This window comes from Scophthalmus maximus, chromosome 2, assembly GCF_022379125.1.
Source record: "Scophthalmus maximus strain ysfricsl-2021 chromosome 2, ASM2237912v1, whole genome shotgun sequence".
In the NCBI taxonomy this organism is placed as follows: Eukaryota; Metazoa; Chordata; class Actinopteri; order Pleuronectiformes; family Scophthalmidae; genus Scophthalmus; species Scophthalmus maximus.
The window spans coordinates 1589319-1615165 of NC_061516.1; the positions used below are offsets into that span (position 1 = coordinate 1589319).

General features: G+C 40.3%; 1 protein-coding gene across 3 annotated transcripts in view; it reads left to right on the forward strand.

Moving 5' to 3' along the window:
- Positions 1–7732: 7732 nt before the first annotated feature.
- Positions 7733–25847, forward strand: part of frem1a (Fras1 related extracellular matrix 1a) — a 50316-nt gene continuing 32201 nt past the window's right edge. The window contains exons 1-11 of one of the 3 annotated variants that reach the window (XM_047329364.1): positions 7733–7956; positions 13989–14444; positions 16722–16816; positions 17655–17965; positions 18453–18649; positions 19424–19747; positions 19837–19945; positions 20598–20729; positions 22646–22990; positions 23078–23220; positions 24937–25133. In XM_047329364.1, the coding sequence (XP_047185320.1) occupies positions 14202–14444; positions 16722–16816; positions 17655–17965; positions 18453–18649; positions 19424–19747; positions 19837–19945; positions 20598–20729; positions 22646–22990; positions 23078–23220; positions 24937–25133 (2096 nt within the window). In that variant the 5' untranslated portion in view covers positions 7733–7956; positions 13989–14201. The remainder of the gene's footprint in view (positions 7957–13988; positions 14445–16721; positions 16817–17654; positions 17966–18452; positions 18650–19423; positions 19748–19836; positions 19946–20597; positions 20730–22645; positions 22991–23077; positions 23221–24936; positions 25134–25847) is intronic. The other 2 variants (XR_007030207.1, XM_035625637.2) reach the window with 2 other exon arrangements.

The following is a 25847-nucleotide window of genomic DNA, read 5'->3' on the forward strand; positions in this document are numbered from 1 at the left end:
AGGGTAGTCTCCAGCTGGGCCTAATAGGCTTTTCCTTCAGACACTAATTTATTGTTTTGCCTTTTTTGTTTTCGGAGTCAATCCTGGGCGGAGATGGTGTTCTCCAAAGGGGGCTGGCGTTTCAGGGTTTCGGCCGCTGATGTGTTGCCTGTAAATTGCCTCGAGCCCGTCACGGCTTCAGGAGATTAACAGGGATTAGTGTTGGTTAGGCAGGTTCTGAGGAAGTTTTGTTTCCGTGAGGCGAGGCTGGAGGCCTATTATTTGGGCTTAATACCTAACATTAAACTCAGCGTGTTCAGCGTGATTGTGCTTGTGTTATGAGTATGATGGCGGCTTATGAGTTAAGTACGTTTGTGTCTGACCCGCCTTTAGGTAAGTTTGATAAATGTACAAAGAAAGATCTGCATGAGATCGCGGAATATTACCGAATTTCTGTGTCCGTTTCCCTCCAAAAAGCTGAGCTAAAGGCTTTTCTGTTTGATGGTCTCGTTAGCCAGGGAGTTTTCTCTTTATCTGCACCCGTGAGCGGCCCTAATGCAGAGGTGAATGCACATGATGTGACAGATCAGCCCGTTAATGTTACGCCGGTTGTTCGACATGAGGGAGCCGATCGAAAGCTGGTCACCTTGCCGCAGTTTGAATCGATGTCTGTAGATTCATCTCCGGGGTCTTAGCTGGATGCCAGGTTAAAGGTGCGTTTAATTCGCCTTCAGGTAGAGAGGGAGGAGAAAGAGAGGGATTTTCAGCTCCACAGAGCGTTAGAGTTGAACAAGTTGGATGCGGAGACTGCTTTAAAGATGCGTCAGTTGGAAATACAGGCAGGTTTAGGAGTTGCCCGTAATATTACCACTGCTGGCGCACATTCTCCCAGTTCTGCTGTCAGTTTTGATGTGAGTAAGCACATTTCGCTGGTGCCTGTTTTCCGTGAGTCAGAGGTAGAAGCTTACTTTGGTGCATTTGAGCATATTGCTGCTGCGTTACAGTGGCCTAAAGACGTGTGGGCTATCTTGTTGCAGTGTAAGTTGGTGGGTAAGGCTCAAGAGGCCTGCTCATCTTTGTCTCTGGAGGACGGGCTTACTTATGATGAAGTTAAAAGTGCTATTTTGCAAGCCTATGAGCTAGTGCCTGAGGCCTACAGACAGCGTTTCTGCGGTCTTAGGAAAACACAGAGCCAGCCGTATGTTGACTTTGCGCGAGAGAAAGCGATCCTTTTTGACGAGGGGTGTGCAGCGTGTAAGGCTGCCGATCTGTCCTCTTTGCGGAGGTGATGTTGTTGGAGGAGCTTAAAAACTGCGTACCTGAGCGTTCTACTGTGTATTTAAACAAAAAGAAAGTTTCCACCCTGCAGCAAGCTGCCACTCTTGCTAATGAGTTCGCGCTCACGCATAAGGCCGTTTTTAACAAACGTGATACTTCTCCATGTGAAGTTCCCCAAAAATCAGATCCTCTGGTGCGTTAGGACAGTGCTCTCTCGCGTCCAAGTTCTGAGAAACTATGTTTCTTCTGCCGTAAGTCCGGTCACTTGGTTGCTAATTGTGACGCTTGGAAGTGGAAGCAGCAGGGGTCGTTTCAAAAACAGCCAAAGGGTGTGGGATTAATTAAAACTTCTCCAAGAGTCCAGTCCTTAGAGTCCCCAGCTCCTGAAGTGCCTGATGAGTGTTTTAAACTGTTCATCTTTAATGGTTTCTGTCTCTTTCAGGAAAATCTGAGGATCAGCGTCCAGTGAAAATACTGCGAGACATGGCTTTTTCGCAGTCAATGATCCTATCTGACGTCCTGCCGCTAGGTCTCAGCTCAAGTGTGAGTGCAGTTGTAAGGGGCATTGAAATGGGTTTTGTGCCGACACCGCTGTATCGGATTTATGTACAGTCTGGCCTAGTGACGAGGTTCTTCCAGTAGGCGCCTGTTCAGGATTTCCTATGGATGGCGTTGACTTCATCATGGGAAATGATGTTGCAGGAGGGAAGGTTTATCCTGTTCCTGTAGTAGTGTGCACCCCAATTCCTGAGTCGGAACATGATGAGTTAGCCATAAATCAATCTCATGTGTTTGTAGCTAGTGTGACCACTAGAGCGCAGGGTCGTAAGCAGGTCCAAGAGGTTAACTTCTCTGATTCCTTGTTTGTGTGGTATTCTCAAAACTGTTAATTTCATTTAAATTAGCCAAAGGTAATTTTCTTTGAATTTAAGGGCTTGAAATTATTGTTGCCGTGGTACCCAATCCTGGGACCCGTAACATTTGCATCTTTACTTTCTGGGGAAAGTGTGCCCTCTGGTGCTGGACCCGTAAGCTGTACTTCTGGTGAGCCTGGTAAAAAGGTTATAGATTCAGTTTTGGTGCCGGACTCTGCTGCACCCTTGCCGCTTACACGGGAGGCTCTCATTAAAGCACAGAAAAATGATCCCTCGTTAGACAAGTGTTATAATTCAGTTGTCAAAATGCCAGAGTGTACTGGAAAACTGCCATTCTCTGTGGAGAATGGTGTGTTGATGCGTAGGTGGGTCTCACGGTCAGGCTGGGTGGCGACCGATTCAGAGGAGGATTGGGGGGTAGTTATTCAGGTAGTAATCCCTGTTGACTGTCGGCAGCATGTCTTGGCGCTGGCTCATGAGCCCTTATGGTCAGGTCACTTGGGCATCAGCAAAACCTCTGATCGTGTTCTCAAACAGTTCTTTTGGCCAGGAATGAAGGCAGATGTCGTGCGTTTTTGTAAAACTTGCAGTACTTGCTAGATGGTAGGCAAGCCTAATCAGCCTGTGCCCCCTGCTCCGCTGCGGCCTGTCCCCGCAGTTGGTGAGCCCTTTGAGCACATTCTTGTCGACTGTGTGGGTCCATTTCCCAAAGCTAAGTCTGGGAATCAGTTTTTGCTCACCTTGATGTGTATTTCTACTCGTTTTCCTGAAGCCATTCCTTTGCGCAAATTAACCGTTAAGACGGTCACTAAAGCGTTGATTAAGTTTTTTACGACTTACGGTCTGCCAAAGACCGTACAGACTGATCAGGGAACAAACTTCCTGTTCAGGCTTTTTAAGCAGACTCTCCAGCCTCTCAGTATCTCACACTCGGTGTCTAGTGCTTATCATCCTGAGTCACAGGGTGCACTTGAGCGCTGGCACCAGACCTTGAAGTCGATGCTGAAGAAGTACTGTTACGAGACTGGGAATGACTGGGATGAGGGTGTGACTTTAGTTCTTTTTGCTATCCGTGATGTAGGAATTTGTGATGACGTTGCATAGCGTGCAGATGGAGGAGGGGTTTCCTCTTATGGGAGGGGGTGTTACGTGCCGTGTTTTGTTTTGTGTTTTCTATTATGTGCCGCTCTCTCCAGGTGCGCGTGGGCTGACGCCCATCAGCATCAGTTACTGTTGCATATGAATAATTTACATCTGATGTCACATGGTGATAAAACACACAACATGCTGGATGGAGCCGCTGGATTTTTTATAGTCCATCATGGAAAATTTGTATTTTCACCATGGTAAACGCACGTCAATAACAAGTCGAGTCGAAGTGTGTGTCATCGTGTCATTTTAAAGTGTTTGTTACGTGCCGTGTTTTGTTTTGTGTGTTTTCTATTATGTGCCGCTCTCTCCAGGTGCGCGTGGCGTCACTCCCGCAGCTGACGCCCATCAGCGCCCATCAGGGGAGGCGTTATAGCTGTGCAGAGCCAGGGACAACGGGGGGGAGAAATGGAGCTTCCTAAACACAATAGGAACGTAACAGTGTTCTTATATTCTACTCACCAAACCAGTGTTTTTTAACATTTTTAGTAGTGCCTTCCTGGTGATTCTTATCCCCCCTACCTCTCCTTCTGTTCCCAATATCCCCATCAAATTGAATTCCTGCCCGGCCTCCTGAACCCTATCTTGAAACACCCGTCTTTCCACCTTATACAATGTGCAGTGCAATATGACATGTTCAGCATTTTCTTTAACCCAGCAGTTTTCACACGTTTCACTATTCCCTTTAAAAACAAAGTGCGATTTAGTCCCATGTGGTACACTCTGAGTCTTGGAGTATGTGCATAACAGGTCCGACCTCTTCAACCCACTGTAGTGCAATGATGGCTGCCACTATTTCTGCTGTATATAGAGATACCTGATCAGATAATCTTTTGGAGATATTTATTTTGAATTCTGGGATATGAATACCAACTCCCACACATTACTGTTTGTCCTCGGATCATCCGTCTGTGTATATTTTGAGATAATTATAGTAACTGTTTCTCAGATAAATGCTTGTTTTAACTCCTACTTCCTCCATTCTCCATACTCTTCTTTTCCAGGATTTTGATATCTACCTTTACTTCTGGAACAAGCTATAGTGGTATGTTACTAACTGGGGTGGGCGTGGTGAAATCTAAGGATTCCATTTCATATTCCCTCACTCTCTTTTCCCTTGTTAATCCAAAACCATGCCCCTGAAACTTGGAATACTCCCAACAATCCTATATCGTCTTCTTTGTAGGGTTTTCTTTCCCACTTCCTTTTAATCGGATCCAATATGCCAGTGCAACTTTCTCTCTTCTCTCCAGTGGTGTTTCTCCTGCTTCTATGAGTATTGCGTTAATGGGGGTTGACTTAATAGCTCCAATGCATACATGTAAAGCTCTATACTGTAATCTATTAATTTTTTTACAATAATATTTTTGCTGCTGCTCCATAAACTATACAGCTATAATCTATAGATGACCTCATGCCCGGCCAATAGATGTCAATTAGTGTCTGTTTACCTCATGCCCGGCCTATAGATGTCAATCAGATGTCTGTTTATCTGCACCCAAGTCACATCATGCCACAGCTCTCAGCAGATTTATGACTTTTTTGCATTTAGTTTCCCGGTGCTTTATGTGTGTTTTCCATGTATATTTACGATCAAACCATAGACCCACTCATATGACCACTTACTCTACTTTCCCTATTGTTTTCCTAATATTCTCTACCACATTTGTCACATTCCTTCCTCTTCTCATCCATATGGCCCCATCGTCTGCATATATCGCAGAAGTTTGAAAAAATTTAATTTATCATGATATTGAACAATAAAGGGCTGATTGCACTCCCCTTGGGATACCATTGTCTACATCTTAGTCCATAGATACCTCCGATCCAACCTTTACTCTAATTTTTCTCTGTTAAAAAGTCCATTACCCAATTATACATCCTTTCTCCAAGACCCATTCTACTTAGTTTAATAAGAAGCCGTACCCTCCACATAGTATCGTATGCTTTTCGATGTCAAAATATAGTATTTTCATCAGCTCTTTCATTTTCAGTGCCTTTCCACCTCATTACTTACTCTGACTATAGCATCTGTTGTGGAGCACCCTTTTCGAAACCCATTTGTTTATGAGTCAGTAATCCTGTGTTCCAGTACATGCACTAACCTGCAAACTATTATCCTCTCCATTGCATCTCATTGCATAATAGCGCGATGCAAATTTTTGCTTTGCTTTGCTCGCGCGAGTTTGGTCGCAAGCTAACATTTGTGCTTATTTATGTCATTCGCGCGAAAGTTTGCCCGTTCAATTCCTTCCACTTTCTCCGACAAATGTCATCTGAACAAACACATGCAGACAAAGACTAGGGTTGCCACCCGTCCCTTATAATACAGAATCGTCCCGTATTTGATAATTCAATGTGATTTGTTCCGTATTTTAATCCCGCACACATTGTGCGAAGACCCGCCCTACTCTGCCTCTGATTGGCTAATACTCGGTGCCTTTGTTGGTTGGATTGGTTAGGTTTAGACACAGAGCCAATCATAGGCATAGTAGGCCGGGTCTTCTTCGCAGAATGCAGGAGTCAAATTAAACACTCCTCCACCAGAGAAGCAAGCTTGTTTTGCGTGGCCCACGGTGGCGTAGCAGACATTAAGCCACATGTTTTGTCAGACAAAAAGTTAAATTCTCCATCATTAAAAAAACAATATTCAAGGAATATATAAATATTTTAATCTTCAAAAGTTAAACTATTGGACACAAGATCTTTCCTACTTCACTATAAAGTCAGTTCTCAGTGTATCTATGTGCACTGGATGTTTCATGTGCCACATTACATTTGTGAGAGTTGCACACTGGAGCAGGATCTGTTTCTAAACTAGTTGTGTGTCATGTTTTATAAGCAAAATGTCTTTCAGCTGAAGGAACAAGAATAAAATCATTATTTTTAGTGGAGGGGGACTATATCCCTGGTCTACCGCTCCAGAGAGAAAAGAAAGAAAACTTTCTGATGAACCAATGATGGAAGGAGGAATGTTTTGCAGTTTTTAAATTTCATAAATCGTTCTCTCAATTTATAGTTGCTCATTTGAAATAATCAAGTTCTGGTTTTCAATTTTCAAGTTATTTCATTTAAGTTTTTTCTAATGTTTTATTAGCCCATTAAGGGCTTTGCAGGTGAGGGACACTTTGACACACTATCTGGAGGACCTGAGGATAAAACTAGGAACTTTCTGATTACTTAGCAACATCCTAGGCCACATGCTATAAAGGCCTGAGTACATGGTTCATATTCAGTTTAACACAATTCAATTTTATTTGTATAGCTCCAATTACAACACAATTCAACAGTTCCCAGAAAGAACAAGCACATGGAGACTGTGGAGGAGAAAAAAACTCCCTTTTAACAGGAAGAAATTTCTAGAAGAACCGGATTCCGTTTAGGGCTCTTCCAGTTGGGGTTGAAAAATGGGGGAAAGAGGAGAGGTGGGTAGAAAGAGGGGAAGAGAAGAGAGAGGAGGTGATAAGAAATGAGAGAGTATTGTTTTCCTTGGCTATACTAACCCCTACTATAAGGTCATCACTACTGAAATGACATTTGGAGATTGTATCTCTTTGAAATTGTTTCCCTTGTATGAATTTATGTGGGGTATACATTCAAATTAGTTTTAATATGTTATTTCTATATTATTGCTTATTTTCCAAATTGTAATTTACTGTGTCGTATCCAAAGAAATAGATTGAAATGGTCTTATCCTGCACCGAAGTCAGAGCGGTCTAAATTTAATAATCTCATTAAAATCTACATTATATTTCCACAGCACTAAGTAATACTTCAATCACTATATTGGATAATCCATGTATAAGCTTTTTTTTTTACCAGCATCAACAGAACACTAGTCTGACACCAATGTTGTGTGCTGATCATCCAACTCATTGATTGTAAATGAGTTGGATGATCAGCACAGAACATTCAAATGTCAGAGGTTGTGACGTTGTGCTAATCTGTCACAACCTGACATAATAAATAATCATTTAATACTCTCATCATTTATCCATTCAAAAAGTCCACCACTCCAACCCTGTGGTACATTGCTCATTGAAAGTACTACACCTCCATCACGGGGATGATTGGCTAATAACTATAGCAAAGAAACTGTACTTAATAAATTGTGGACAGTTTCTCAATGTAGGCCTCAATGTGTAGTACAAATTCGGCACTGAATTACAAAGTAATTTTCAGTTTTTCCTCAAGACTATATTTTTCACATGTACGCTTCACATTGTACTGTTGTGGTTTTGGAGGCCATGCATCCTTTTAACAGAGTACAAATACACAAAGTCCATTTTTTCTCTTATGGCCTTTTCCTTACATTACTGCACTGTTAAGCCTTTTATCTTTGCCCACTTCTGTTCAATAATGACAAACCACCAAGGTACTTTGGACAAGACTTTGATCTCAGAGCCTGGTGTTTGTCTTGTGGCTTTTCCACTTTGATTACTGATCCCACGGCAGAAACAAGAGGGGGAAGGCGTCCCAAGTCAGTTCTTCCTGCCCTCAGTCTCTGCTCTGTCCCTCCCTCCCTTTCGTTCCCTCTCTACTCATCTCACTCTCTTTAGAGGTGGAGTTTGTCACTGAGAAGTGCGCCAGAGTATGTCAGTGAGGTAGTTGCTGTCGAAAGCAGAGAAGAACAAGACAGGTAGGGGAGAAGAAGTGCTAGATGTCAGCAGATAAGGTAAGGACATGTCTTAATGTATGTGTAGATCTCTGCTGGGGAGCATTCTTGTGCAGGCGCATAATGTTTGCCTGGATGTCTCCTTTTTGGGGGGTTTTGGGGATTTTTTTGAAATTTCTAAACATTTGTCTTTTACCAGTATCCCCATTAACTGATGTCTATGTGGTCTCCTGTAATCTACACCTCACATTTTTTTGTCAGAACATTGTCTTTGCATTGGATAAAATCTGGTGTCCAGTTGTTGTCCAATAACATTATAGCTACATTACTTTAAAACCACAAAACATGCTGTTCTTTCTGAAAAGCTTCAGCATTGTCAAATGCATCAGTGCACAAAACTGCACTATCACCCCTTTATCACACACTCAGCTCTGACCTTACAGTTAGGCAGTGTTGGGAAGCTTTTTAGGACTTTGTTGCACATTCTGGGCTAAGCTACTGGACAGCAGCCAAATGTTGGCTGCACATGTTTTTAGCAGCATGCCTTCTTATTCCCCAATGGCTTGTTTTTCTTTGAAAATTGCTGGTTGCTAAGGACCCTGTCATTATTAAGATTAGAAGAAGCGGCTGCTGTGAATGGATGTAAGAGACATTCCCAGCTGTGGAGCGAAGCCACTTGTTACATGACACATCACATACCCTCACAACTGTGTGTTTTGTGGCCATCAATAATTTGTGGTTTGGTCAATGCAGGATGTAAATCAGATGGGTTATGGAATGATTATTTATTGAGAGGATAGAATTATGAGATCCTTGATGAGTTTATTATTATTATTATATGCTTGTCCTATGTCATCTTTTAAGGGGGACATTGATGTAGCACTATTCAATTGCAATATAGGTCCCCAAGCTAGCACTCAGTTTGCTTACCAGGTTACACATTATCACAGTTTATTTTTTATTCTTTTGACTCCTGGGTGATTCCTGGTATGTGGTAACATTTTGGCTTCATAATTTGTGAAAAAAAGTAATCCATTTAAAAAAAAGGAAACCATAGCTCTTCGAGTGATCAACATTTGCTAGCTTACCTTTTACAGGTCACGTGTTTAAAAAAAAAACAGTTCTATCGGAAAAACATTCTCCATAAAATAGCCTATCAGGGTGGAACTTTAAGAGTGGGACAACAGAATAACAATTTCAAAAACTAAACAAAAAAGGTAGGAGTGACAGTTGAAGCTTACCCCAATTTATACAGTTGAATTGATGTCCCTTCCTGAAAATGGTCTATATTGAATATGGTCTATATTGAAAAGGTGTATATTGAATATATGAAAGTACATACTAACAGGGGGAAGATGAATTCAGGGACACAGTAAATGAAGAAAATAGTAAAATATAACTACAGTTTAATCTGATTTAATCTGATTTATGTGAATGATTAGAGGCAGTTGCACTGATGAAAGTTGGACATGATGAAATAGAATACATTTATCAATAACAAGTTTTGTAAAATACAAAATAATATTTTAAATGTCTACTATCTCTGTTACACTAATAAATAAGACCTTATACTAAAATAATTATAATAATTAAATAATTATTATTAATTATTTGTTATGAATATGTGAACTCAATTTAGTGTAAATAGGATTGAGTAAATCATAGGGACATGAAAAGTCACTGTATACAGGAACCATCCTCCTGTCTCATGACTGCAGTGGAGCAGTTTAAATTCTTGCAGAGCATATTGATTGACTATGATAGCTTCCAATTGGAGGATTCAGTTTGTTTCTGACACAACAAAAACCTTTGCTTTGCACCACAAGTTGATCAACTAATGACAATGATCAAAATGACCTGACTTTGCCCTGAAATCTTGTTTTATTGTGACCAAAGGTTCCTTCCAAAGCTGCTGAGGACAATGTCAAATTCACAGAGTAGTACATCTTGTGATTTTCATATTTAAAATTCATGACATGGTCGTTTAAGAAGGTGTGAAAGAGCTAGAGAGAGTGGTACCATACCATCCAACAGTGATGTTTTGTTTAGGTTTGGATTAGGGAGTGCATGTTGTACTACCACAAGCTTATGGGAATGTAAATCTAGTCTGTCATTAGACCCGCTGGCTTTTACAATCAGTAGAGGCTGAGCCTCCTCCTGAATGACATGTCAGGAGAGAAAACAGTTCCGTCCAGACATGTGGGGTTAATTCACAGTGATTGTTGTTGGTGGTCTTGTCTATTTAAGATCTAAACCCACAGTATACATTACTTCCCTGGATGTATATTGTCAGCATTATATTGTAAAGCGGCTGTAACATGAAGCTCAAAGAAAACAGGAAAAGGATCGACTGCAAATAGGGAGTGTGAGTGCTCCAGGCAGCTTAACATTAGACCTTTCCCAGCACTCCCACCTCCCATCTGCAGCCTACCCAATGGGACTAACATCAGTGAGACGGCCATCCAAATCTTGAACAAGACTGATTACCAACGTCCTTGTGCTGTTACACTCCTCAGCCCCTCTGCAGTGGCTCCCTGTAGCTTTGGAAAAAAAAATTAAATAAATAACTGCTATTTTTTTTATGGCTAATATGTTTGTTCAAATTCAAGGTGTGACCCGACTTGCAGCTAATAAACACCCCACATTTGCTGCTCTTGTCGCCGCTTTCTCTGTTACAGGCAGATTTACCTGTGTGACTTGATCCATGTTAAACTCTGTGGCTTGGACGTTAGCATGCATGCTAATTTATAATATTAAAAATATATGTATCTTTTAGGAACTGATAAGCAGAACGGAACCCGGTAACTCTACACCTCTCCTCAGGGGCGTGCAGCTACAGTGCTCCATCATTTTGTTTGTCGTTTCAAAATAAAAGCCCTCGCAGAGTCTTGTAATTGCGACTTTATGACATTTCATAAAATTCTGCAAAATGTACGTAGAGGAAACCTGTGATAAAAAGTGTTTTAATATTTCTTTAACAAAAATATGCGTCACATCCTACATTGTACTCATGACTATAGCACGCCGCCTATACCTTCCGCCTGCAGCTGGCTGATCTTGAAAACTTTTATTTCATTAACTTTCAACAAATAAGGGTTGTCAAATAGTCCTGCATAGGTCTGTGTTTTATTTCAAAGTAGGCCTAGACATGCCAGTGTTTTTTTTCTCCTCTTCATAAGAGTTTGGTGTTTTGCTTTGTTATAACAGTTCAAAACAGCATATCAACAGTTTTCTTTTTGTTGTTCTATAATTTCATAAATGCAACAAACTATGGTTCTTTTACATATAATATAATTATATACAAAACTTTATACGTTGTGTTATTTTCATTTTAAGGGTCAAATAGGTTTTGCGGCTCCAGATGAATTTTATTTGGTGGGAGAAGGGCCAAAAATGGCTCTTTTGATAGTAAAGGTCGCAGACCCCTGACTTAGAGTAAATATCAGCGACATGCAGTCATTTAGTGTGACACAATGTTGAACAGGCTGTTATCTGCTAAAATGTGATCTACTCTCAGTTCTGGCATGCATTTGAACATTGATTTGCTTTACATCTCAAATCTCACAAGGCGTCATTGAAAATAGAACAGATGCACTCAAATAGTGCTATGTGTTTTCCAAGCTGTCCAGACCAACATTACATTGTTCATTGCATTACTTTCATTTTGTCCAAGACTACTTACAATCCTAAATGAAGCTAGCAGATAAGGCCCACACTGGGTTGACCTGGAAACGTACCCCGATTTTCTGTACCAAAGTCAGCAGCGTAACCCACTAAGCTATACCAGCTGCTATTTCATTAGTGTTTTAGTTTCACATTCCAATTTTGCAAGTGCACTAAAGAACTCTGCATGACATATCTCATGTCTGTCAGCATTTACCTATGCTGTGTCTCCCTATACTTGACATTGACAGGTGTGTCTGACGTCAGTATGTTGTTATTTTGTTGGTTGTGAAAATATGTAGGTAACATATCACCTTAAACAACCTAATGAGGAGATAATGGCAGAATAATTTGTTTTGTGAGAACAGCTTGTTGCACAGAGTGTCAGCGTTTCAGGGACTGTGTTCATAGACACCCTTTTTCCAGCTCAACCATCACAAACTTTACAATGAAATATGTAATCCTACAATTGGGTTTAAAACATGAAAGTTACCAAAATTTTGATTTTTCTTAGGACACAAAAGAAGTGCATTACCAGAAGTACTGATGGAGTCTGAGGTGGAGGTGAAGTTGGAGGGGGGTTACGACCATTAGGAATCCTGTTTTTACACTCGGCTCCTTGAACATGATCTTTCCAGCGCCCTAAACACAAGCATTGTTCATGAAGACAAGCTATAACATGTTCCCCCAATGCAGAGGCTGATTATAGGCACTTTTCTGTTCAAGGTGCTTTATGTGTGAGGTCTGAGGGTAGGTGTCCTAGACAAGTGTTGAAGGAATGTGGCAGGATTACATCTGAGGCCTGTTTTCAAATACAGAATGGCTCCACCACACATCCTCAGTGGGATCTAGGTTGAGAGATCTCTGCAGAGAAAGGTGTTATTAGTACCATAAAGCAACAGCGAAGCAGAAAAAAGAGATTAAAAACAACTTGTAATTGAAAAAGTAGAGAAGATTGGGCAATATATGGAGAAATTTTAGATGCCCTTTGGTTATTTTAAAGGATGTTTTATCCTACTGCTCTTAATAATCACGCTAATACCTAATCAAGCCTCTATGGCAGAAGGGCCCATGTTGGGGGGTGTCCAAGAGTCTCTAAAAAAAATCATGTAATTACTAGAACGACTGTTTTTAGCTTCAGGGAAAGATCAAGTTTTGTTCATAATAAACATATTTCTTTACAAGCTGAGTGCAGAACGAGTCGCAAAGTCGCAAAGAGATCTGGAACATGCCTGGAGCTGGTTAGAACCCCATTTTTTTCTGTATTAAAACAATGAACAATGCAATTCTACCTTCTGGTTGTAATAAACCCACGGTGTCGGTCAATTACTGAGCTTATATTCTTGCTTCTTCATGCTTCAGCTGGTAGACATAATTGTCTTGTCTAATTATATTGTTTCCTGTAGCACTATTATTATTATTATTCTATTATTTGATACTATGATAGAGAATTCACCATGGAGGTATTTTTTGGACATATGGTGTATTTCCCTGTCTGTGAGGGAGATTAGAAGACTGATATCAATCTCATGCCTGCGTGTTTCAGTATAGGGCTTGAATTTTGATATTGTTTAGCGTAGCTTAGCATAAAGAATGGACGCAGGGGAAAACAGCCAGCCTGGCTATGTCCACAAACAAAATCTAAAACAATAATTCGTGGCTTTTGGGACAGTTATGCTCTAGACCTATTTCTTGAAGAACAACAGTTTTTCCATCCACCCAGCTCTTTGGTTCAGCATCTCCAGCTTTAGCGAGACTTGCCAGATATGGGTGATCAGTACAGGTTGTTTTTTTTTTCTTCGGACAGAGCCTGGCTAGCTGTTCCCCCCTGTGCCCATATGTTTATGCATAACTAGACTAACCACATCCAGAAGGCATCTTCTTCATCTCACTCTCTGAAATATGGTAAATAAGCATACAGTTATTAAAAAGTTGAACTCTTCCTTTAAAGCCATTTAGCAATGACCTGATAATATCAAAAACATTGCATGGCAGATACTCACAGGGGCTGTCACGAATATTAGGGAAAATTATAGAGACTGTACATTTTAAAGTTGCTGGGGTTTTCTAGAAAGTCAAATGCACCATTAGAAGCTGATGTCATATTCAGTGTTCATATGATCCAAACATTTTTAGTATCCTAAACAATCATGCATTGACATATTTTTTTACCGACTGAATCAAAACACAAGATGGCGTAAGAGCGTGAAAACAATGATATCACCGCCACACATTCCCAGTCGGTCTTAGAGTTACCAAACTGCTGCAAACTATCTTAAACTCTATGCGGACATTCACGCTATTAAAGTCTGGCCGGATAATGGACATTGGTGGATTATTTTCACTTGACTCACCTGTATAAAGCAGGTAAACAGATTGTGATTGATATATAAAATATCATTGACTGAAACTGTTTAATTTCTTTGCAGCTCATGACTGTTTAAGTTAACAGGAAAAAGCTCTTACGAGCAGTCAGCAGAATCATCCTACAACCAGAGGAAAATGTAGCTTCTTCTCAAGTGGAAAGACTCACTTGGTCCACTGAAGTCTCCCACCACCATTGTGTCTCTGAAAGTGATCCTGCTTTCATTTGGAGCCAGTCCTTGAAGATCCCACAGGACATCATCTTGTGACTGACAGTGATGGGTTCACAGAGTCAAATGCAGGCCTGGACGCTGATTCCAGTGCTTCTCCTGGGAATGACCTGCTCATTGCACACTTCTCTCGTGAAAGTCAACAAGGGTTTAAAGGTGAAACGGGGACAGTCGGCCTACCTTGATGAGGGTGACCTGCAGTTCCATATTCCACGTCGGAAGGATGCATGCAAGGTGGAGGTGGTGTTAAATGAGCCTATAACTCAGCGAGTGGGAGATCTCATGCCTCAGGTAATGGAAAAATCCTCCTCTTGTGAAAACTCCCCCAATGTTCCAGGCAATTTACCACCTGTAGTTAAACAAAGTTGTACACAGTGAAGTCATGCTTCCATGTGTTTGACAGCTCACATGTAATATATGTGACCTCTTAGTTATATATGTCAGTGTATGACATCATCATTTTGGTTTTATAATATAGCAAAAACTATCAAAATAAATTAGTAAGATATGTGGTATGGCAAGATAAAAAGTATTCAAATAAAGTATTCTGGTGAATGGAATGGACAATCCAAGCTACAAAATGAATGGATGAATTTGATGACAATTACAGATTGCATTTTTACAGATATTAAAAAATCAGAGTATAAAAACTCAATGATGCATGGAGGCTTATATTCTTGATGGTACTCTTATAAAACACCACAAAATAAAGAACAAAACTACAATACAGCAAGACTATGTATATACTGAATATACTTTGCGACTATTTCTTTAAAGCCACATGCTCTGTAAAACACTCAATTTCAAATTTGTGGGCAGATTATTCTACTCGGTTGCATAATGTAAATGGATCCATTAGCTTAACAGATTAAAATGTGCAAAATCAATGTGTGTTTGTGGAATACAATGCATATTCATTTATTTTGAGCCTTTTTATAATTCATTTTTAACTAATTTACAGACTTTGAACTCCTGCTAATATGTGAGGAAAAAGGTAGCTTATCTGGCCAGAACCCTAATTGAATCAATTTATCTTTAAACGGCTTTTTAAAACCATATCTTTAACTGATAAGGCCCTTTCCTAAATACAGCTCGGATAATTAACATAATCTGTGATCTACTCTGTTGAATTATTTCTTCAAATAGCATGACCACACCAGAAAACACCCCTCCATTCACTTTTCTTCTAATAAGGTTTATTAGAGACAGTAATCATGTTTCAGTAGAATGGACTTTTCTAAAACCGAATTGCAGCCCAATGCAAAAGGTCACTGTTTGAAATATATTCATTTATCTGTTCCTGTATAATTACTTTGAAAATTACTTTGAAAGAAGAAGCAGTTGTGTAGCTTGCATCACATTGGCTTTCTGTATGTGACAGTTTCTGTATGTGACATTTGTACAACGGCGTATTAGGGCCATTGTAGGAAAAAAAACTTGGCCTCGGGAGGGGGGTAATATTTCAAGACTTTTTTTCTGGTAAATTTGTGAGTTTTTTCTCATACACTTAACAGATTAATGTTGGAAAAATTGTCTTCTCTTTTTCAAGGAACTTCAGGATCACCACAGACGCTGTTGCTGCTGTGTATCAAGCATCATTATTTTATACAACTAATCTGCAATTCTTTAAAATGTATGTCCTATTGTTTTGTGAAGAATTGGTGGTGGCTCTTTTCACTGACTTTTCACAGCTAAGCCCGCAGGTAAACAGACAGTTAGTTGTATATAAGTTGGATATTCAATAGATATTCACTCAGGTCCCAACCGCTGTTGAATATCCAACTTAAAACTAACTTCATTGCGGTGGTAAAAGGGACTGCACAAGGCATACAGCAGGGCTTTTCAACTATATTGTTCAGGGGGACACATTTTCAGAAAGCTCAGTGCCTGGGGGCTGGACATTTCCCTGAGCTGCTGTCAATAAAATCATATTCCTGATATCAAAATACTGAGTGAAGTTTAGAAAGAAGGAAGAATCCATCCAAGGTCTGATGACGTCATTGCATGACCATGTGGATTTACCTCCGGCAGAGACATGTAGACTGAGAAGATTGAAATTTCGCTTTTCTATCAAGTATAATTTGATTGGGTCATCCACTGCAGACATAGTACACGACATGCAGCAGTGTCAGTGGAGATCCTGAAGCGATAGTTCCTTGAAAAACAAAACACTATTTTTCAGCCTTTGGACAATCAGGATAAATGCACATCATGCAAGTGATAAATGTTAAAGCAAGACTATGTAAAATTTCATAGAAGAGGTGGCATATTCTTCATGAATGAAAATAAAAACTTAAATTTAAATATATGAGAAAAATAATTTAAAAATGAGATTTTTCTGCTAAAGCTATACACTATTTGTTGTGGTATGACCACTATACTACAGTGACTTATGTTAGCTAATGTTAGCAAACCTTAAATACTGCTGGCACTGTCATTACTGAGTCACTTAGCTTGTTTCGTGACCCCACTGTTACACCTCAATATGTATTAGCAGGCACAATCATTATGTAATGAGGTACATATAGTAGTCCTGATTTTGAGTAGTTTCTCCCTTTCTTTATTCAGGTTTTTGACTGCCATTATCTGGCTGATGAGGTGAAGTATGTCCATAATGGCTGTCCATTGTTAAAAGAGGACACTGTCAAGATTCGACTGTACAGGTACGACACCTGGATATCATTTAAGGAGACATATTATTCTAATATTCAGGTTCATTATTTTATATTCAGTTATGACTTGAAAAGGTTTACATGCTCTAATGTTCAGTAAACACATCAGTTTCCTCATGATGTCCATTCCTGCAGCTCCTCTTTTCAGCCTCTGTCTAAAACGCTTGGTTTTAGCTCCTGTGTCTTTAGGGGCCCCCTCCCATATAAAGTCAGTCTACTCTGGCATGATTGGTTAATGGCTTTCAACTGTAGGAAGTGTCGGCCTCCACTCTCGCTGTACCTACTTTGTTGGTGGCGTGTCGCTAGACATGCCTTATGCACTTCCATATTACAATGGTACGGAAATGCCTGATGAAGCGTTTCAGGAGCTTCAGGAGCATAGTTTTCTGTTAGGGAGAGGAGCTCCCTGTACTGCAGACTTTAGGCTTTAAACTTTGCAGATATCTCATGTACACAAAAATTATACTATAAAACACACTAGAGGAAAGGGAAAAACTGAAAATCATCATTTCCTTTACAGTAAAGACCATCTTCTGATGGGATCACACCCATTAACATTACAATCCATGACTACTCATAAGTCATTACTAAATAATTACATGAGTACTCAGTATTCCGGCCTTCATTTTGATCTCAACTACACATCTTTAAAGTTTTGACTGCGTCTCAAATGGTTGTGGCAATATATCTGTCCCCAGACAGACCGACACACATAGACAGACCCAGGTGAAAGCAATACCATCTAATGGTGTCACTGATTGTAAATATTCTTTCTTTCTTGTTCTTGTTGTGGTAGCATCATGATCAGCTTTTGTGTCATTGTGACCAGGTTCACTGAGACAGAGACATACATGGAAGTGTTTTCTCTCCGTGTGGACATTTTGGAACCTGAATGCAGCATCATAAGGCTTGGGCCTAAATCCTTGGAGGTACCTGAATTTTACCGCCTCTCTGATGCGGTTGATGGCAATGTGGTGTCGTTCCACTATGAGAGAAGGTCTAGCCTGGAGTGTAGCATCCATCTGAGCAACCATGATACCCACCTGCCAGCCCATGGCCAGTTGGTCACTGGAGAGCCAGAAAAAGCAACCAAGAGAGGGGACGAACCAGAGAGCTTCATCCACCTTCGTCAGCAACTAGGTAAGCTATGAAACTGCATGACTGACTGCTGATGATAGGAAATGCACGATCCCCAACCTCTTGGTAATCCATTAGTGAAGAGGAAACATTCCATCAACACAAAACATTTTATTTTTTTAAACTACTACTATGAGGTACAAAGTTGGAAATGTCTACATTGTAAGGGCTTCCAGCATCCAAAATGTACTTACTCTTGAGAGCCAGTATTTGTAGACACGTCTGTGCAACATGGTAAAGAGGACTCACTCCTGATGTAGATATAAAGGGCTAATTCAAAGGTCAAGATTCTACACAAATGAAAACATAATTTTAAATAATATATTTAATTTCTGCTAATAGATCCCCCTAAATCCTACACACTGGACCCTTAAGGTAACCTTAACCAACTGAGAGGGACCCTATCTACAGTAGTTGTAAATAGGTAAAACAAGAATACAAAAAGTAATGTCAAATTTACATTTTTCTGTATGGTTTTGTCATTATTCAGACAATAAAGCCGCGGCAATGTGTAAATCTGAAGACTGCCTCAAGGGGTTGAGGCTGGTGAAGGTGACCAAAATTCCCTGTGATGACTTCCTGTTGATGGGGCTGAGGTATCAGCACATAGATCCTCCATCTCCAGACATAGACTTTATTACAATAAGACTGGACCTCAAGGACACCAGGAGTGGCAGCGTATATCAGGTAATCTCTACTGCAAGTCCCAGCTCAGTAATATATGTTTCAAGCTGAGGTTGATACTAATCATACAGTAATATCTTGATAAACCAGGACATTATTTTTACTTGTTAATGAGTACATGTAACTTTGGCTTTAAGTAGTACATTTCCCTTGTCAGTACTAAGTGTAGGAAAGTTTGATACCTTGGACAGGTGGAGAGCAGCAATTACCTTTTTTTTGACAACTGTTAGCACACTTGGTATGGTCATTTCTAGTGTTTTACCTCCATTTGTTGGTTTGTTGGGCTGCCAGTAAAATTACACAAAAACTAAGGGACAGATTTTCACAAAGCTTGGTGAAATGGTAAGAAATAAGCCAAGAAGGAATTAATACATTTTTGGCATTGATCCAGAGGAAGGGGTAGATCCAGGTTTTTTTTTCCCCTCTGTCTGTGATGTCACGAAATATATATATGTTTTTGGCACTTTCACAAATTCCCAACGGATAGATGGAAAAAAATCTGATATTTAGGGGGACTGATATCTGAGTGTGTGTGTGTGTGTGTCATCGTATTTTATTTCAAATTGTCATGCCTAAACAATTTTCTTTGGTTATTATTTGGGGTTCTCTCTTTTTTTCAATAACAGTTTATCTGCAGGCTAAAAAAAGTAATACTACCTCCAACAATTGTTGATGCTACTAAAAATGGCAGTAAATGTTGCTTAAAAACAGAAAGTTTTGGTATCTTCTGAAGTATCAGTCTTTCTGGTTTAATTGTCTTTTCACAATGTGGTTTAGTCTGAACAGATCTGGATCCCAGTGCGGATAATTGGTGCAATGCCCAACCAGCCTCCTAAACCATCCTTCATGTCAATGTTCATCCTGGAAGTGGACCAGTTCATCCTCACTCCGCTGTCCACTGCTACCCTAGATGCTGAAGATGAGGAAACTCCCAAACAGCTTTTGGTTTTCAACATCACCAAATCCCCTGTGGATGGCTTCATCACTCATCTGTCCGATCACACTCGACCAATCTCGTCATTCACATGGCTGGATCTCAATGACATGCTCATTGGGTATCAACCTCCGAACTCCTCGCATACCCAACGCAGGAACTACGAGGTTGACCTTGCCTTTTTAATGCTGTGCAGTGCATAAACAATAATTTTGGTACTGCCAATAGCCTGAAATTTTCTGTCATTTCCCCACAGGTGGAATTTGAGGTTCATGATTTTTTCTTTGAGAAGAGCCCATCAATGACTGTACATGTGTCTGTAAGGAATGCAGACACAAATGCACCCAGAGTTTCCTGGAACATGGGTATGTTAGCATGTCGCCTTGCAAATGCTATTTAAAACTTCAATAATCAACATTTGTAATTAAAGGGCTAACAAGATGTTGATGTGTAATGTGGTCGCTAAAAGTGACAAAGCCCTTTGCAGACTTATGGAACCTTTAAGCCTCTTATAGCTTATTGTTTTGATGTAACAACACATTTACAGTTTTGCCTAGTTTCGTCACTCATCAACTTTGCTTTCTACAGCAACAGGCAGCTGCATTCTGTAGCAAAGCTTTTCCCCCAAAAAACAACAACACAGCAGAGCAGGATAGCTAGCACCACAGAGAGAAAATTAGCAACTAGCTTGTGAAGAAAGTCAAACATATTTTTTCAGGAGTTGGTGGAGACTAAAGAAGAGCTAAAAGAAGAGTGAGAGAGTGAGAAGGTGGCCAGAAACACAACTCCAAATGTTAATATATCCCTTAGTAATAAGCAACGCTGTGTATGTTTAAGCTTTTTGATTTTTGATTTCAACAAAGACACAATTAGAATAGGATTAAAGTAGGATGCACCACATGACGTTTCAATGTGAAAATCTAGCTATTGCTGTGTATCCCTTCATAATTAGGTTTGCATATATGGTACAGTATACTAAGCTAAGTGTAGTTTTTCTATGAATAACTTGTTTTTTAGGTCTCAGCCTATTAGAGGGTCAGTCTCGTCCAATAACATGGGAGCAGGTCCAGATTGTAGACAACGACAACCTGAACACCGTTCGTATAATCACTGTGGATGGCCTGCAGCATGGACGGCTCACAGTCAGAGGTACTCACCCAACTGTTCAGCTTAAAGTAATGTTGAATTAATTTCGGGACATATTGAAGCTATGGTGTTCCATTCCAAGTTTACACCAAAGATTCACAACAATACAAGTTTACACTTTAAACTACATGCAAAAAACAGTGGTCTGCAACATTAAAACCTGCGCCACTGCAACTTCACGAGACGGTATATCGTAACTCTGCTTCTCTTCTGTGTTTTCTGTCTGCTGTGAACTTTAAAGTCTTCATTAAACATTGTTGTCATGTAGGGCTTAATGATTAATCGCATGAAAGGCAAATCGCAAAAGGCAACGATTATAATGCAGCGCATCTGACCTGGGTGACAGTCATGCCCACCAACCAGAAATCCTGTGCTGCACACGTACTAGTCATTCTGACCAATCAGAAGTTGCCTAGGGCGACTGCGTATACGCCGACCAACAACACACACAACCAAAGAATAACATTGCAGTGTGCTGAAAAAGACGTTTTGCGGTGGTCCCCTCTGCAACAGTGCACTGAGACTTACGCCATTCCATTTCCCGTCCAAACTCTGTTAAATGACATCGCTGATCACCATCTCCATAAGGTAACATATTAACTATGCATAAGTAACTCATACAACCCCACTTCAAAGTCACTGAACTATCCCTTCAAATACCACAATATCACACCAGCACATTGTTATTAGTTTGACACTTTTAGAATATGTGCTAATACCAAATAATATCAGATTATAATTATTTGCTTTTCTTGAGGCAAAGGTCATTTGCTTTTATTTGTAAATTCTTTTTATTTATATTTATATTATTGAATCGTTGTTTTTTATTCAAGCTGTATTGTCCACCGTTCCTGTTTCATTTTTATATTATCCACTCTAAAGACAGCTGCTCTGAATATCAAGCACCTTGGTTTACAATTGGCTGGTCTGGTATAAACAAAACCGATGAGTCCAGTCAGATTTGAACTGACAGTTTTCCTGGTCAACTTTACACTTTTTTCGGGCAGGTCATGTTCTTTTGCTATTTGGACATTGTTGGACTTTTCCTGCCCGGTGTCCAGAGTCTAGACCGTAGTCAGGACTCGGGAAGCAGGGGAAAGTTTATCTTTCTACGTGACCAAAGCGGTCTCTCGCTCGGGACCAACCCCTTACGTTCCCCAACAGCAAAAGGCACACCGATACTTTACATCATAAAGTTACATCATTTAGCATTATTATAAAACAGATCGCAATCAGTGCACGCTCGCACACTCACACACACACACACACACACAGACAGACAGAAGGCCCCATTCCCGACAGGTGTAACGCCACTCATACAACAACAGTTATTGATTTTCTGAGAATTACCGGTCATGATGCAGGCAGTTTTACATAGCCGAGGACCATAGAGAGCGCACGTCTTCTGACGGTGGAGATCAAGTGTATGGTGTGGAATGAGGAAGTAGAGCAGCCCAAACTTTATTAACGTGTTATGACAGATGCGTTAGTGGGTTGTCGCAGGCCAGACATTTGGCTCTTCAGGCCGGACCTGGCCCGCGGGCCGCCAGTTGGGGATCGCTGGTATAGTAGGCCCATAATTGCTCATTCATGCTACAATGACCTTTCAGTGTGAAAATCACTCATTTAAATTAAATGGCAGTAATTAGCAGATTTGCAGGGGGCAAATACGCCAAATCTTTTACATCAAGTTCAACATAATGAACTGATTTATTTTCTCATTGGCCAATAGCAAACCATGTTGGGTTTATCTATGAGGTTAGTAACCAAGCTGCTTTCTTGTTCTCACTTTGAGAGCTGTTGTAACTTTCTCAGGTAAAGCTCTATTACCCTTTGGTTTATATACAGTATATATATAAATATATATTCTTTTTTTAATTTGAATTCTGCTTTTGTATGATTATTACTGTAAACTCCAGGTGGAAAGGGTTTCATGTTCACTGTCAGTGACATCAGAGCAGGCGTGGTTTGCTATCACCATGACGACAGCGACTCAACCAAAGACTTCATTATCTTCCGGATCACTGATGGTCGCCATCAGACCCGGCACAAATTCCCGATCAAGATCCTGCCAAAGGATGACAGCCCTCCTTTCTTCATCACCAACATGCTACTGGAAGTGTCTGAGGGCCAAACAGCTCTTCTTCGTGGCTCCACCCTACAGGCTTCAGACATGGACTCCAGCGATGACTACATCCTCTTTAACATCACTTGCCCCCCGCAGGCAGGAGAGGTCATGAAAATCCCAGGACCAGGGCTCACAGGTCAGGATAATATATATATATATATATATACACATACTGTTTTATTTTTAACAATAGCATGTTATGTTTGTGTTGGTTTTAATCCAGGTTACCCTGTGAGACACTTTCTGCAGAAGGACATGTCTCAGTCCTTGGTTTACTACCGACACCTGGGAAATGAGGTGTTTGATGATTCCTTTGAGGTGGTGCTGTCAGATTTCCATGACCCCCCCAACCTGTCAGAGCCTCAGGTGGGAAAGTTCTCCCTATACCTGTTTTTTTTTCCCCCCGTGTACTCCGGCTCCCTCCCACAGTCCAAAGATTCTGGATAATTGGCAACTCTAAAAAAGCACCCATAGATGTGAATATGAGCGTAAATGACTGTCTGTAGATGTCAGCCCTGTGATAGACTGGTGATCCATCCAACTCTATTTCTGCTGGGATTGGCTTCATCTCCCATGCAACCCTTAAAGATAAGCGGTATGGGTAATGGATGAATGAACCTGAGGAATCCTAATTTCATATATGTGTTGAATTATCATGGACAATAATTTTGCAGCATTAAAGCAGGATTAGATAAAAGGCCTTTCATTACAGGGAGACCACAGTTCCGTCCACTAGGTCTAACTATTGGAAATAATGCAGGAGGCTACACAACAGTATTACGGCATTGTAGAAATGATCAACATCAAATTTCTTTTGTGGACTGGAATGCCTTTGCCTGATTTCAACTTCACTAATTTGTTCTAAGTTTCAAAGAGAAAGGTGAGATTTGGGTGGCAGTGGCTCAGGAGAGTGAAAGATGTTCGTCCAATAACCTGAAAGCCGGTGGTTAAATGTAACAGAAAAAGCACAGTAAAATAGCAGAGCTGTATGAATGTGTGAATGTGACTTCAGCTCTTGCGCTTTGAGTGGACTAGAAAAGCGCTTTATAAATACAGTCCATTTACCATTTTTTAAATATTAAGTGTCTACACTGACTTGGCCCCCACTCGAAAAACAGATTTTATTGACATATTACTTTCAAATGTTCATATTTTTAGATCAAAAGAATTAATATCACCTCCAAATTGTACCTATTGCCTCAAACCATTCCAAACTGTAAAGTTGTACAGTTCGTTTCCATTCATCACTCCTCGAAAATGAAAATGATTAAAAAGTAAGCATGAGTCTATGTATATGAAAGCTTTCAAATGCAATTTCAGGTTAATTTATGTTTGGTTTGAGTTATTTTCTACTTTATTTGGTGGCAGTTTCCTGAAGAAGGAAGAATCATGTGAGATCCAGCTGAATGAATGCGTTACAGCTGGTGGATGGCAGTTCATCATCAGTCTCTGGATACCAACAATGAATAGACAGGCTAACAACGTCGAGTCTTTCATCAACTTGCTTCTTCACTGTCAACAATCTCCACTAGTATAAAAAACCCAAATTGAGTTCCTGCCGTCTCCATGGGGTGTTTCTGTAGTCCCAGTGCTTAGTGACATTTTTTTAAGAAGCTCATATTAGCCAAGGTTGTTAAGGGTTTTCAATGTAGCTTGGGACTCAGGAGTCTCAAGCTACACTGAAACCCCTTAACACAAATGTATAATTTAAGCATCTACAGCAGCTGGAGCTAAGAGCTATGTGAGTTGTACTTAGACACAGCGTAACTTTGAACTAAAGGCATAATTATATAGATTCTGGTTAGTATATTTACCTGCTAGTTGCCCCGGATGGAACCAATATGTTGCCTCCAAAACCAAACTTGTCAAGGATTCTTCTTGGAACCATTAATGTATGTCCATACCAAAATTAATGGCAATCCATCAATCATTCTTGAGATATTTAATTATAAATCAAAGTGGTGCCAACCAACTGACATTGTCATCTCTTGAGCCACGATCCACAAGCTAGTAAAATAATAATACTTTACTTTGACTGCCTTGAAATTCTGTCACAGACTTGTACAATAATGGTATTTTCAGGTGGTGCTGGTGCACATAGAAACTGTTCCAGACCAACCACCTAAAGAGGTTCGTGGATCCAGCCGGTGTCTCGTGATCAAAGAAACAGAAGTGGTCCATATAAAACGACAACAGCTTCACTTTGTAGACCAAGAGTCCCCCGACAGTGAGCTAACATACACTGTTACCACTCCACCTTTCTACACTGGTCCTCACAGGTTAGTATGTCCCCACCTTCATAGGCCCTTGGCATAGGCTGTATAGGCGAATGCTAAGGGCGCCGTCATCCATGGGGGGGCGCTGCAAACATCGAGTTGTCGTTGTCTTCCTGAGTTCCTCATTGGGCTGCACACCGGTTCCTGATCAAGCTTGTTATCTTCTGCAATAAATTCATCGCCAGATTGTTTTATTTCGACCGTGGTTAAACACTCAGGCAGTTTCTTCGATGACATTGTTTAGATCTTGTTCTGTGATTTTCCTGAAGCTGATTTTGCCTTCTTTGATCGTTTTGCTAAGTTTCAGAGGCAGGCAGTGCCAGGTATGAACAGGCAGTCCTGGAAGCTAAGGGTTGCCACCCTCAATCCTCACTCTCTATTGCTCGAAAGACTATTAAATCTGATAAAACTTACATGGAGTCTGGTCATCTGCATTTTGAGTCCAAATTCTAGCTCAGCCCTGAACACTTTTAATTAGAAAAACAGACAAATTGTGGCACTGAACTGTCAGTCTTGAGTTGACAACATGATGAACGCTGTCTGGTATCAGGACATATGGTGATTCGTGTTGGACATATAATGGGGTGGGGGTGTCATGTACAGTGACTTGAAAAATGAATATAAATGAAGATATTTTATTTTTTTGTACCCTCCACTTCAAAACTACCTATTTCCCTGAAATAATGATGAAATAATCTGCTTTTATTTTATTTATTT